At 44.2% G+C, this 14,209-nt stretch overlaps 1 protein-coding gene across 1 annotated transcript in view; it reads left to right on the forward strand.

Annotated features, from left to right (window-relative positions):
• PPP1R36 (protein phosphatase 1 regulatory subunit 36) overlaps positions 1-6,823 on the forward strand; it is a 20,940-nt gene extending 14,117 nt beyond the window's left edge. Inside the window, 4 exon segments of the mRNA XM_010177442.1 lie at positions 3,138-3,177; positions 4,452-4,648; positions 4,736-4,924; positions 6,535-6,823. Coding sequence (XP_010175744.1) covers positions 3,138-3,177; positions 4,452-4,648; positions 4,736-4,924; positions 6,535-6,823 — 715 coding nt within the window.
• The last annotated feature ends 7,386 nt before the right edge of the window (positions 6,824-14,209 follow it).

A 14,209-nucleotide genomic window follows, 5' to 3' on the forward strand; every position in this document is an offset into this window, starting at 1 on the left:
GGTTGGACAGGGAGGGTCATGACAGCATTTCTGTCGGGCGGCCCTAATGTCTGCACTTATGAGACTCAGTTGTGGGAACTTATTGCAGAAAGTAACTTGAATCCAAGAACTGGACGCAGCTGGATAAAACAGCCTGTCATATAACCAGCTAGTTAGCTCTGCTGCCTCTTCGCTCACTTGTCTCCTCTGGTGGATGGGAATGTGCAGGATGAGGCAAGCAAGAGGTCTAGTGGCAAAAAACCAGCAGCATGGGAGTGACAGCAGAGAGCTGAAAGCAGAAACTGTGTCCTTTGATATTTCCATCACAGTTGGGGTTAGAGGCTGGCAGTAGGTTGGGATGTCGGTGTCCAGGCTGGGAAAGCACAAAGGCTAGAGAAGAGCTGTGTCTTAGAGGCTTCGTGGTGTAAGATGTTGGATGAAGAGAGACCTCACTGAGTTACTCATAGCAGGGTGGCAGGAGCTGACTACAGCTGACCTCAGAGTTAGGCTAATGCTGAGCGTGTTATAATACATGGCACTTCCCATACCATACTGCAATTATATAAATATAATTTTTCCAGGCTGACTCAGTTTAGTCTTAAATGTTATCTGGATCCTCCCAAATCATTATATGTACTGCCAAAAACCAGAGCTAAGGGACAGAACTGATTAACATTGTTAATTATAAAAGATGATTAGGAATTTTTTGAGCAGACATGTTTTTGGATGGGAAAGGTCCTTCATCAAAATGGAAAGTGTGATGAGGGTTACTTTTGATGAGGTTTTTTTTAACCTGAAAAATTTTTAGATTAAAAGGCTGAGACTCAAACTATTGATAACGCACCACCCTCAGTTTTACTATATTTTCTTGAAATCCAACTATAGGTTCATGATGGTGTTGAAGCTTTTGCTTTTTACTCTAATTCACCATAGCAACATTTTAATGAAGTTTCATACAGTGTTGGTAAACTGCTTTCCTTTCCAGATCTGCCAAATGTCTATGTGTTCATATGAAATTATTGATTTTTAATGTAAAGGTTTTCTCTGAAAGTTTAAAAAGGGAGGCTTAGGTGGAGAGCATCTTCCTCTTCACAATTTACATGATTTGTAAAATGCAGCATTAAAATCCTATGTTGATACTATGCCAGACTGGAGTTTGAGAGAGTTCCTCCAGACCTGTTATTTGTATATGTTAGCATTAGTCCTTTTGTGCCTCCAACGCTGAGGAAGGAATAGGTGTGTCTGGCTTTCTCCTTTTAAGTTGATGGGGGTTGTGCAACCTTTTTGTGGTGCCAGTTTCCTTATGGGCATTTGTTATAATGGGAAAAATACAGTGTGTTCCCAAAGCTGCACACATCAGTGGTGCAAACACAGTCGAGCTGGCCCTTACTGATCCTTGAAGATGGCTTGATCCATGGGCAATTAGGGTCACGGCTGCTGTGGAGGGAGCTGCTAAATGACACAGGAAGTATTTCTTCCCCATGTGCCCCTATGGCCAATATTAGTTCTTGTAGATGTCTGAAGTAACTATTATCTTGTGTCCAAACCCCACACTCACTGCACTGTCGTCCCTTGGCTGTGCTGTCCTCCTCTTTTATTCATGAACTCAGCCTGTCCACCTGACAGCTCTGAGAAATCAATGTTACGGTATGACTAGAAGGTATGATGCTCTTTGCTCACTCATTCAGGTTTCTTACAGGTCCCACCCTGAATCCTGTTGCAAGTTTGATGTTTTCCTGACCCTTTCTAGGTAGTTAGCAACAGCGCCCTACACATGGGAGGTGCCTCCTAATTCAACACTTATTTTAGGAAACTTTACTTCAAGCAAGTCCCTTAGCTTAATACCTCACCTGAAGGAAGAAAGCACTGGGAGGAAGAGAACCTGGCCTTATTTGACTCTTATTTTCTGTTTCTGGCCTCCACATAGGTTTCTCTGCACAAGCTATGTAATGTTAAAAGGTAAAAAGCTGGGTTTCACATTTAGGTTTAAGAAGCTGGGCTCATTTTATTTCTCTGATGTTCTGAAGACAGAATGCTGTGCTTTACCAGAATTCATAAGGGATCAAAAGCATCAGAGTTGTTCTGGGAGTTCTGCTTTGGCAAACAGCCACACCATGCTTGCAGAGTCGAGCTTCTTTTCCCTTGCACAATATGTGAAGTGTCAGCAGGATTATGGCTGGTGGGAGCCAGGTAGGGAGGTACAGAGTCTTCTTGATCAAAAAGATACCTGAAAGGTATTATCTTCATGGTCTGCTCTGCATTAATGGTTCTGGGGTGATGGCAGCTGGGGATATCCTAGATGTGTGCAACACTTGATGTTATCAAGAAGATAAAGGACATGTCAGGAGTTGGTGAGTTGATGCAGAGACAGGCTTTCCTATGCAGCTGGCAGGGCTAAGACAGATCTGTGAGGATCTACAGGCTAGCAGGGAAACTTTGCTTTCATTTCCATGAGGGTGAGTTGTGCCATCTCCAGGAGAAGTGAGTGGCTGCTGGCATGTGTGCATCACCCTCTACTTTAATGGCTATCTCCATGATGGACAGTCACTTGGCTTTGTGTGACAATCCTCAGGCTCAAGTGGGTGGCGATAGCATCTCTTAGGCTTCCACTGGGCAAATTGCTGCTTCTTTAACCAAAGCCCTTTGTAGTTCCTGGGCACGTTTTACATTTCTTCTTGGAGATATATCAGGATTCTCCCTCCCAGTTTTCAAGTTTATTGTCTCAGCATTGGCCTGGCTTTATGCCCTTGGTAACTCTGCTCATTGCTCTTCCAGTGATGTCAGGAAGAGTTTTTTATTGACTTCAGTGGGAACTGGGTTAGATCAGTTTTGAGAGCTGCGTGCAAAGAGCTCAGTCTAGATAGCATAGCAGGGGAGCCTCGCCTGCTCATCACATCCAGCTTTGTTCTCGGTCAGATTTAATTAACTGAGCCATACAATATTTTGCATTTTCTCCTTCTGAGGCAATGCAGGGGTCCTGCCTTTCTCTTGGACAGTGGGTCTCTGCATGTTAGTAATGAGGGTCTACCAGCAACAACTTTATTGCCCTGGTGAAATGCCAGCTTGGCATAGTCCCAAGAGTCATCTTCAGTGCTCTGTTCAGAGAACTGAAAAGACGACTGCTGCTATTAATTTTGTGCTCTTGTTCACTGCCTTAGGAGAAGAACCACGTTGCAGAAAGATCGGCGCTTCTTTGAGGTAAGAAAGACACAAAGATAAATGGAGAGTGTGACTGATTGTCAGCCCAGAACATGTCCACATCCAAATTCTTTTCCTTTTTGGTTCCTCCAGTAGTTTACCTGTAGGGCAGAGCACCCAGAATAAAATTTTACCTCTAGGGCCTAGATGTCTCTGTAAACTACCATCTCTTTGCTTTTCAGCCCAAGTCTTTTCCCCTTGGAGCCCTCAGCTGGGGAATTTCAGTCCCTCTGGGGCTCTCAGATCTCAGGCAGTTCCTACCACAGCCTGAGGTCTCTCTGGGAAGTCTGGACTATAGGTTTCTTCTCATCATTGGCCTCATAGTTTCATCTGTGTAGGTAAGAAATTTTACAGCCTTCTTTTATTTCGACTGCCCTTGGTGACATTTCTAGAAGCTAGTAAGCTCTTCTGGCCTGCAACATACAGCTCCATGAGCCACTTATGAGACTCAATGTGTATCAGGGCTTCAGCAAATTAATACAAAAGAGCTGGGCCCAAATTACACTTTGTAGTTCATAAACTGGGAACCTTTTCCTTGAAAGAGGGGGACAAGGATGCACAGCAGTCCCAGCAATGCCATCTTTTGAAGAACAGACTTAGTTAATTTACCATTCAATTTACTGGGAGTTGATTCAGCTTATGCTAGGGATCACGAATGTTAAATTGAAGTGAAAAGCTAGATTTTGTTTTTTTAATCAGCAAGCAGACATGTGGAGGTGAGATGCAATGATTTCCTATTTGGTAGTAATATTTCCTGTGATCATAATGCCATCATTCAGGGTGGAGATCATCTTGTCTACCTGCAGCTGCCCAAACAATAGCTGTCCAGTCAGACCATGCCCTTCGGCTGCCTTCACAGCCATTGCAGAAGAGAGAAGCTCAGCCAGAGGGTGAATCGTTGGTTCTTGAGACAGATGAGTGTGATAGGAACCCCCACGGAACTGACTCATCCCATCAGTCTCTTTCCATTGATTATTGAGGGAAACTGGAGGGTGATCTCAGGTTCTCTCTTCAGTTTCCAGCAGTAAGACTAAGCCAAATTGGTCAGAGTTGATCACGATGAAATCCACCTGAGCTCACTCTGTTTCTAGCCTTGTCTGTCTGCATACCTTTAAAAAACAAGTCCTTTCAAATCTTCACTGATGCATGCACTGTAAAGTTTGATGCCTAATGGTTGCTGGCACTTTAGTGGAGTCATGCCAAGCAGCGCTCTGGGATGCAGGGGGACTCTGGGTGTTTTCCCAGTGAAAAGGGGATCTGTGTTTTCAATTTAGGGCCTCTGCAACTTCTGCAGCTATGTGGCTTGGCTTGTGTTCAGACGGAAGCACTTCCGAGTGATTCGGGAAGAAATCAGCAGGCTTCTTTTCCTCGACGTGTTCAATCCCACCTTAAGTGACAAGAACAATGTTAGATTGCAGAAAGCAGGAGACTGGACTGCTGCTGCAAATGCCATGCAATTGCCGTATCTGAGGTACACACCTGACACGCTGGTGAGTCCTGAAGGAACCTGCCCTGTCTGAATACACTGAGCTAACACCTGCATTTGTTTTCTTTAAAGAAAAGTCCGTGCCAAGCATCCTCCCGTTAGCAGCATGGTTCACCAGCGCTCGCCAGTGCTCAGCACGCTGCTGCCCTTACCGAAGGACAGTGCTCAGCACCTCTCCCAGAAACACTTCTCTCGGGGCAGAGACCCTCAACCTGGCACGCGTGATAGTCTGCCGGACTTCTCCGAATTGTTCACTACCAAGTAAGGGGCTATTTCTCTGCACAAATAGATTTGGTAGTGCTATGAGGAAGGTTGTTAGACAGCTAACTCGTCCTCACCAAGAGAGGAGCCATGGGACTGACGATTTGGTCTACATGGGTGTTAGAGAGGAACAGGAGTGTAGGTCCTGAGGGACCTGAGAGAGCCTGAACCTGCAGAGGTGGTACTCTTGGTTAACTGATGGCAAAGCAGCTACTGCCCTTCGTAGTGCTTTGTCAAAACTCAGAAGTTTTCTGGGGAAAGGAAATGTGCTGTAACTTAAATTTGAACAGAAATTAATCGAAAGCACTCAAAATGCAAACAAAATGTTTATTTTTTCCCCTGTCATGATTCATTCAAATTTCTTAATTTTTCTTGACTTTTAGTTTTTAATAGAGTTCTTATCAGACATTACTGATGTACTTTATTCTGAAAAAGTAATTTTGTTACTACATTGTACTTTAAAAAAATAGAATTTCAATTGCGATAGAAATAGAACCTTTTATTCTGATTCATGATAAAACCAAAATCTTTCAAGCCTGGGTACACCACATGAGAGAAACTGCATTTCCCATCCAGCCATAGTTAATAGCAGTATCACTACAGTACTTTTTAATGTGATCACTCATGTAAACAGGACCGCTGTAAATCAGTTTTGCTCTGTTGAAGTGTGTGTAAGGCTCCCTGTAAGACTTCCCCTCATAAGTCTTCTTTTTCTACCTGGAAATTAGAATTTGAGAATTGCCTTCATTTGTCTGGATCTTCCAGAGTTCTGGCAATCTAATGAATACTGCACCACTGTAAATACAAAATCTTTGGATATATCCACAACACACGACCAGCGACTCTGGTATTTCTTGAGACTGTGAAATTTCCTCCAAATGCACACGCAGTTGTTTTGTGCGTGCTTTGGAAGCTGGCTGCATCCTGAGCATCTTGGCTTTAGAGCTTGTGCAGAGGGTCCCTATATCATAGGGCCAACCTTTCCAGGCAGCGCTGAGCTTCGCTTGGACGTCTGCGATTCACACGGTGTGCACACACACTCCAGACAGAAACGTAGAATCAGAATCGCAGACTGGTTTGGGTTGGAAGGGACCTTAAAGCTCATCCAGTTCCACCCCCCCTGCCATCAGCAGGGACACCTTCCACTAGACCAGGTTGCTCAAAGCCTCATCCAGCCTGGCCTTGAACACTTCCAGGGAGGAGCAGCCACAGCTTCTCTGGGCAACCTGTTCCAGTGTCTGACCACACTCACAGTGAAAAACTTCTTCCTAATATCTAATCTAAACCTCCCCTCTTTCATCTTAAACCCATTTCCCCTTGTTTTGTCATTAACTGCCCTTATGAAAAGTCCTTCCCCAGCTTTCTTGTAGGCCCCTCCAGGTACTGGAAGGCCGCTATAAGATCTCCCTGGAGATCATGACGTGCTGTGCAAGCTGCTGAGGGTATAAACATGGTCATTTGTTTTTCCCTGTCGAAGAGCAGATACTCTCTGCTAAAGGAGGCAAGGTTCCTTGGTGCTTTACCTAGGAAACATTACAAATCTGTCCCCCTTTCTCCTTTTCTCCTTTACTTCATTGTGTCAAGGAGATTAACATGATGTTTTCTAACAGGGTGGGCATCATTGGAGCTCATTGTAGTGAGTTAAAATCTTTAATGAGCATGTCTGATGGGACAACAGAGGAGGAAGAACAAGAACAGGAAAAAGAACAAGAACACGAACAGGAAAACGAACAAGAAAAAGAAAGAGAACAAGAACAAGGAAGAATAAGGAGTGTTTTCTCCATCCTGACAGATGACCTCCGTTTGCCACCTCTGAGAAACCCCCCGAACAGGCATAGTACTCAGAGCAATGTGCTGTCAAGAGCAATGGCAGAAGGTGACAGAAATCAGAGCAACTAGCAGAAGTGGTATCTTCTCATGCTGAGTGGCACGGTTTCACATTGCCAAGTAAACCACTTTGAAACTGCAGCTTGAGCAGCCGAACTCATTTGTCAGAGGGGGGTAGTTCAGCGTACAAGGGCCTCCCTCAACTGGGTGACTGGAGACCTGGACCTGGGCTGTAGTTCCTGGTTCTGTCACTATTTTTCCTTAATCCTAATGCCTTCATTGTACCATTTCTGAGAAGATTATTTTACTGGCTTATTTTGGAAAGTGTTTTCACACCTGCAGATGAATATGATTATTGATTTTAATGCCAACCCTCTTTTTTCTAAAGGGTTAACAAAGCAACCAGGAGACATGACTTACTACAGTCTAAAAGTTGCTGAAATCTTGCTTTTAAAGGGAGTTACTCTGGCATCTTTAATATATTGTGCTTACTTCTTTCTTTATTTCCATCATCTCTTGTTTTGTTCTCAGATAAAATTTATGGCTCATTATGAAATAAGTATAGCAAAGAGAAATGCTGTTATTTAAAATAACTAGCAAATCTCAATTTCATATAATCTCTTTAATGATATATATATATTTATAATTTATTTTACATTATTGGAAAAGCAGATCTTGGATGTTCAGACTTAAAATATGTAGTTGGGATGTCAGTATCTTGAAACAAAATGAATTAATGGTAAGAAATTGTGTCATTTTACCTAGAAGACTATCTGTGCATGCTAATCATTAGCCTCAGGAGGAAACTTTAGGAGGAAATCCTGACTTTATCGTAGTCAGTGAGAATCAATGAAAAAATAATGGATGATTAAACAGTGGAAGAAAACCAGAGAGGTAATATGTTCATCATTGTTAAGAGGAGAAATATGGCACATTAGTGCTGATTTGGAAGTTTTTCAGCAAAATATATCTATGTTGGATAAAAATAATACAATTTTCCCTTGCAATGTATGGCTTAGTTTTTAAAAGGATGAAATTTTGCAGCACAATTATGATGAGAAATTTACTTATTCTGGGGTAACCAGTAGTCTAGGGACTAGATCACTTATGTAGTTTGGCCCTGCACTGCCTTATTGAGAGAGACACTTGAACTGCAGATTCACAGGTATTATTTAGTCTCTCCACTTAGACTGGCACATGTTATATTAATGCCTAAGTAGCACTGTGACCTAGGCTTGTTTTCCATGTGTCAGGTGACTCCTTTTATCTTTGGATGAGGCTGTTGTGGCCTGTAGTTCCTCTCTCAAGCTTTTCATTAGACATCTGTTCTGGTACAGAGCAAAAAATATTTAAAAATAACCTCTTAGAAATTTTGTGGGATGGAAAACACATTATTTCCCAAAGGAGAAGAAATGCAAAGATATATTTGGAACTGTATGTGAGACTGCTGTATCTTCCTCATATACATGATGTGAAATGGTGCACTCTTTATTCAAAATGAACATCTCTAGGTTATGCATCCATTTTGAGCAGGCAGGTTAGTGCTCATATGGTCTGAAAAATGGTGATGAGACCTTGAGATGATGCTTTAGTTGCAGTTTTCCTGAGAGCTTGGCTGGGCCAAAGCATATGCAACTGTCTTTCCTGGCTGCATGGGTGACTCCTGGGTAGTGCATACCTGGCTGAACACGCAAGAGGCGCTTGTGGTATCATTGCCCTGGAGCAGCATGGTTTCCCTGCTGATGTTGGCTAATACCTGGAGCTGAGGGAGGCTACAGCACAGCTTCCATCTCTTGGTCTTGGGGGAAACCTTTCAGTTCCTGTGTTAGGAATCCTCTATATTCTAAAGGATGGGGTACAGATTTGTCTCTCTCGATGTGACACTCTGATCTGTGGATTGACATCCCAGTACACTAGTCCTTGCAAAAGCACCTTGCTTTGTCACCTCCAAGCAAACAGGCGTTGTATGGGGCCTTAGAAACTGAGTAGGAGGGAAAGGTGTCCTTTGCCACATCAGTCCTGTAGGGCAATGTAGTCTGTGGTATTTGCTAATAACTGGGATTTGTGAACAGTCCCTGCAGTGCCTGAGGCAGAGAGTTGCACACTTGGCCTGTGGTGGGCCCGGGACGACAGGAGAAGACTGAAGGGTGGAGCACACACTCATGTAGGCAACAAAGCTCCTGGATGCGAAGGAGCTTTTTGTGCATTGTCACTTACCTGCAAGGTCTGTGTCACTGCTGAGAGAAGGAAGCACCGAGCAGCTACTGGTGTTGCTCAAAAGCAGCTGATGAGCTACTCAGACTGTGAGATAATGTTCAACATGCTCTGTTTGCCCCTCTCCAGATTCGAGACAGGTTCCTCACAGTCTCCTTAAGTGGAGCAGCCCCCTGGGAGTACTTTCTCACCATAAAATAGTGAGCAAGAAGTGACTGCTTTTCATACACCATTTTCCTTGGACAAAAGGCAGCTCTGGACCAGGCATGGTCTCAGTTACTTCTGTCTGCACCTAGAACATGCTGTCTGTTTCACTCTGCAGGAATTACCTCGGTAAAATCTGATGGTCCTGTTGAGTCTCAGTTTTAAAACACTGTGATTGTCAGCCAAACCCTCAGCCATGGCTTTGGGACTAAGTTTTCTGTGGTAATCTAACAACAACCTTGAACTTTCCAGAAAGGATTGAGAAATATCTTGAAGTTCAGATCCTTTAGTCAGCAGAGTCTTTTCCAGGGCTGCCTTCTCAGCGTTAAGTATCTGCTTCTTCTGAGGTAATATATGTCTAACACAGACAACCCATGCTTGTTTAAGCATGTAAGCAAGACCTGGCAGCTTTTCACACATGACAGTGAGTCAGCCTTCCAGCAGGAGAGAGTGAGTCAGAAAGGGCAGTTGACAGGCTTTATTTATCAGTCTCCTGTTATTTGGCCCAGGAAAAATTTACCCTGAAAAACCCACCCTTGTTAATGACAGGCAGAGCTCAGACTTGTATCATACGACTACTGGCTTTTTTCCCAACAGGCTTTGCATGCAGTTTCCTATCAGGAAATCATGGCAAGTTGGCCATTTCCATGAATTTTTATTTTTAAAGAGATTCTGAACGTGTTATAGAATATCTTGCCCGAGCTAGGATTACCATAAAGAATACAAACTCAAATGCCTCTCAGTGATTAAAAGAGCCTGGGGGGTTCTGTGCAACAGCATTTTATAGAGTCCCCATTTACTTTCTTCTCTTAGGGCTGCTTTGCTCAGAGCCTTAATTGAATGCTGCTAGCATGGCCTAGTGTCTTGACTGCCTTTTGATTATGGTTCTGCCACTCATAGGCTCCATATAGGGTGTGTCAAGCTTTCCAGCATGAGTGTCTATTTTCAGAAGTTATATTGCTCTGTTGTAGAAATTCACGCCAAGCAGAAAGTTGGCAGGAAATGTCACAACTCAGAAATGGAAAAAGAAAGAATAAAAAAGTCTCTCTGAAGATTAATTAAGGAAACTCTGCCCTTGGGGGTTTCAGGCGTTGCAGCTGGGAGAGACACGGCAGCGTGGCAAGGGGAGCCATCTAGATGTGGGTGACTATAATGTGTAGTTGGTTGTCTTGAGGTACAGAAAGAAGCAAAGTAATCTCAAGCCCATTCTACTCGTGTTGCAGGTGGGTTTGGAGGGGTAATTTATGAAGGCAGCAACCATGTAGTATTAGGGCTACAGGGCTCAACAAGTTCTCTATGAACTGGCATGGCAGAACCTGGAGGTCTTGCAGGTTCCTTGTCTCTGGTCCCTCTGGTTCAGTCCTGTTCTTCTTGTCCTGTTAGGGGCCAGTGTCTGATATACAGGGAAAAGTGAGGCAGTCTGAGCCTGCTCATTTTTCTGTGCAAGAAAGACAGGCCAAAAGCAGCATTTAATCAGCAAATATCAGGGGTTTTTTCCATATTTGCTTGGACTCATACAGGCATGTTAGTAGTGTTAAGCCCCAGAGCAGTGAGAACAGGGGACTAACACTCCTATGTGCATTCAGGAATGTGCCTCTTTCTCAAGAGCCAAGTGGGGACTCACTGGGTGCTGCAGTGGTGAAAGACGTTGCCATGTTTCCTGATCCTGTTGGTGCCCCCTCTCTGCCTGGGGCAGGGGGGAATATTTTTCAGTCCGTCTTCTTTCCCCTCTCAGATAGACAAAACACTCCATAAATCCTTGGCAGAGCTCTGAAGATGCTTCTTATTGCTCCTGTTTGTTCTGTGGCTCATCTCCCTTGCCCTCTCAAAGCCAAAGCTGTACCTACCGACCAACCATCCTTCCAGCCAAGGAGGACCACGAGCAGCTCCGTACAGACAGCTGGCACCATCACCTCACTTGCTCCTCGCCTGGGGATGACGTGTTGCTTGTGATGCCTTTTTACCTGCAGGTGTGCTGGGGGAAAGACAGCAGCAGTCAAACTGCAAATTGCACCAGGCGGTGATTTGCAGTAAGAAGAGAAGTTGTCAGTCTGGATTTCCTTAAGCAAGACTTCCCAATGTTAGGGGGGGTGTGTTTCTGCTCTGGCTGGGACTAAAGCCTTCATCTCGCAAACAAACTGCATTGGAAGCACCATGTACCAGTTACAGCTCCTGTGGCTCAGACTAAATTGTAAATGTTTGCAATGAGATTTTCACAGCTTTCAGCTAAGAAATCAAACTGCAATTTGCAGAATGTGCAGATGTTCTTCCTCTGTGTGAGAGACAGCATGGAAAGGTTCAAAGAACGGCCTGTAAGTATGCTGTCACCTGTTACAGACTTTCTATGTGGAGGAGACTGATCATATAAATGTAGAGTATTTCTCAGTGTGGTCTTGCTTATTCACAAAACAGTAACTAGAGCATTTTTTCCTTTCTTTGAATACAGTAGAAACAAACAGAAACAAGTAGCTTCTAGAGACGCATTCCCAAGTCTGCTGGTGCTAACAAGATATGACCTCAAAAGGGTCCTTCTCTGTGTAGCTCCTTGTTTTTCTCTGTCCTGCATCAGGCTAACATAAGCACATCAACCATGTCCATGTCTGGGCAAGCGGGGAATTCCCTGACTTTGTGAAGTCCTGCCATGAAAAACAGATCCTTACAAGAGGGCTTCCATTGTTCATCTGCCTTTACTACATTAGAAAAGGGTAGTTCAGTTTCTACTGAACCTGGAAGGGTATATATGACATGTTTCTGACTATAATGGGTTGTGTGGGGATTGTGGATTAAAGACTTGCCCCAAGGCTGCTATTAGCATTTTTCAGTGCAATAATCAAGAGATGATGGTGCACCATCTAATTTAGGTGTTCATAGCAAGTCATCTCAAGACAGAGCCCAGATCTCTATATTGATTGGATTGGGAGACACAATATTGCAGACCTGGATAGGCAGGGGATTGACCCACCCATTGCTCCTTTGTACTTAGAAGCTATAAGAGCTCCAACAGCTGAAGTGCTGTGATGGATGGATACATGCTTTTTAGAAGGGGGAAGGTGAAATGTGTGAGGGTTATGCTCTGTGCAGAGAGGAGCAGCTCACGTGCATGGATTTCTGCTATGGACTGTGTGATGGGCTGGTCAGGGGCTTATGGGCCAGGATCAGAGGAAAGGCCAACACAGGTTACATTGTGGTAGGCATCTTCTACAGGTCACCTGGTCAAGAAGACAAAATAGATGAAGCCTTCTCTAAACAAGTGGAAGAAGTGTCACTGTTTCAAGCCCTGGCTTTTATAGGATATACCGACTGACCTGAAATCTGCTGGGCAGGAAACACAATAGAGCGCAAGCAATCCAGATTTCTGGAGAGGGTCAGGGACAATTTCTTGACACAGGTGCTGGACAGGGTGAGTAGGGAGATGCTTGATTGATTTGCTGCTCATAAACAAGAAAGAAGTGGTTGGGGTTGTGATGGTTAATAGCAGCCTTGAAGAGACCAAGAGACAGTAAAATTTAAGATAATGAGAAAGCAGAGAAAGCTGAGTAGCAGAACAATGACCCCGGATTCAGGAGAGCAGACTTTGGCTTTTTCAGGGAACGAGCAAGCAACTTCCCTTGGGATATTCCTGTGAAGAGTAAAGGGACACAGAGGGCTAGGTGATCTTCAAGGACCATCTTCCTAAAGGCCAAGAATGGTCCATACTGTTATACAGGAGGCTAAGCAGGTGGGGCATGAGGCCCACAGTACAGAGAACTACTGACTGAACTCGAGCATAAAAAGAAAACATGTAATAGCAGGAAGCAGGGACAGTCCATCAAGGAGCAATGCAGAACTACACAGGCATGCAGAGATGGGATTAAGAAGGCCAAATCTTGGTTTGAGCTGATACTGGTGATGATGTGAAGAGCAACAGGAAAGGCTTCCACAGGTACATTAGTAGCAGAAGAAAGACTAAGAAAATGAAGGTCTACTGCTGAATAGGGCAAGCTCCCAGGCATCCATGTCTAATGGCAGAGTTCGGAAGAGAGAGCTACTACCCACAGTTGAAAAGGATGATGCTGAGATCACTTAAGTAAATGAGATCCAAGGCACCAGGTGGGATGCAGTCCAGCTAGCATAAGGAAGAAAATTCTTCATAGTGAGCGTTGTCAGGCACTAGAGCAAGTTGCCCAGAAAATGTGTGCAAATTCTGTTTTTGGAGACACTCAAAACCCAGCTAGATGAAGCCTTGCATAACCTTCTGTTTCATTAAGCAGATGATTGCATGAGACTCCTGTAGAAGTCTTTTCCGACCTAATTGTTTCTATGATTCTTAGTTGGAGTCTGAATATGAACTGAAGATTCCCTGGAAATGTGCCTTAAATTGTGCAACATTGAATGTAGCATGGCCTAAATGCCACACAGCCCCCGAATGGGCCATGAGACATGGATATCTATAGGAGAGGGTAAGTGGTGGTATAGGGACTGCAGCCAGGAAGATCTCTAACCTCTGGCCATGAGGATTAGCAGGATTTAAACAGTGCTGTCTGCTGCTCCACTGTAATCTGTCACCCTTTATGTGTGATGTAGGTACTCTAGGACTTCCTGTCCTGAACCTCCTAGTGCTCAAGATGTTGGTGTCAAACTCTCCAAAGGCTTCATGAGTCCCTAACAGTTCTTTCTCCAAGGGTCTTGGGTGGGCTGAGACCTCTCTGAGACTGTGTTAACATGAATGTAAGCAACTGTGGCAACTGTGATAGCCGATCTTTTCTTGTTTTACCAAGCTGGCAGAGGTTACGATAGAAGTAGAGTGCAGTGAAGGTCTTGCCAGGGGTTGGTCACCAGCAGACAAGCTTGCTGAGATCCCTGGGCTCATATTCAGGCTGCTAGGGTGGGCTGGCATCTATAGTACTGTATCTTCACAGATCTTGGTACTTGTCCTAGGAGCTTGCACTGTGCGCACCTCCAGTGCATGGTGCAAACATACCCCAAGAAGACCTTGGTTTTCTTGTTATGCTTTTGCCTTGTCCCTGAATGGCTGCTGCCTCAGATGTTGCACAGCTGCTG

This window comes from Antrostomus carolinensis, unplaced genomic scaffold, assembly GCF_000700745.2.
Source record: "Antrostomus carolinensis isolate BGI_N321 unplaced genomic scaffold, ASM70074v2 scaffold23261, whole genome shotgun sequence".
NCBI lineage: Eukaryota > Metazoa > Chordata > Aves > Caprimulgiformes > Caprimulgidae > Antrostomus > Antrostomus carolinensis.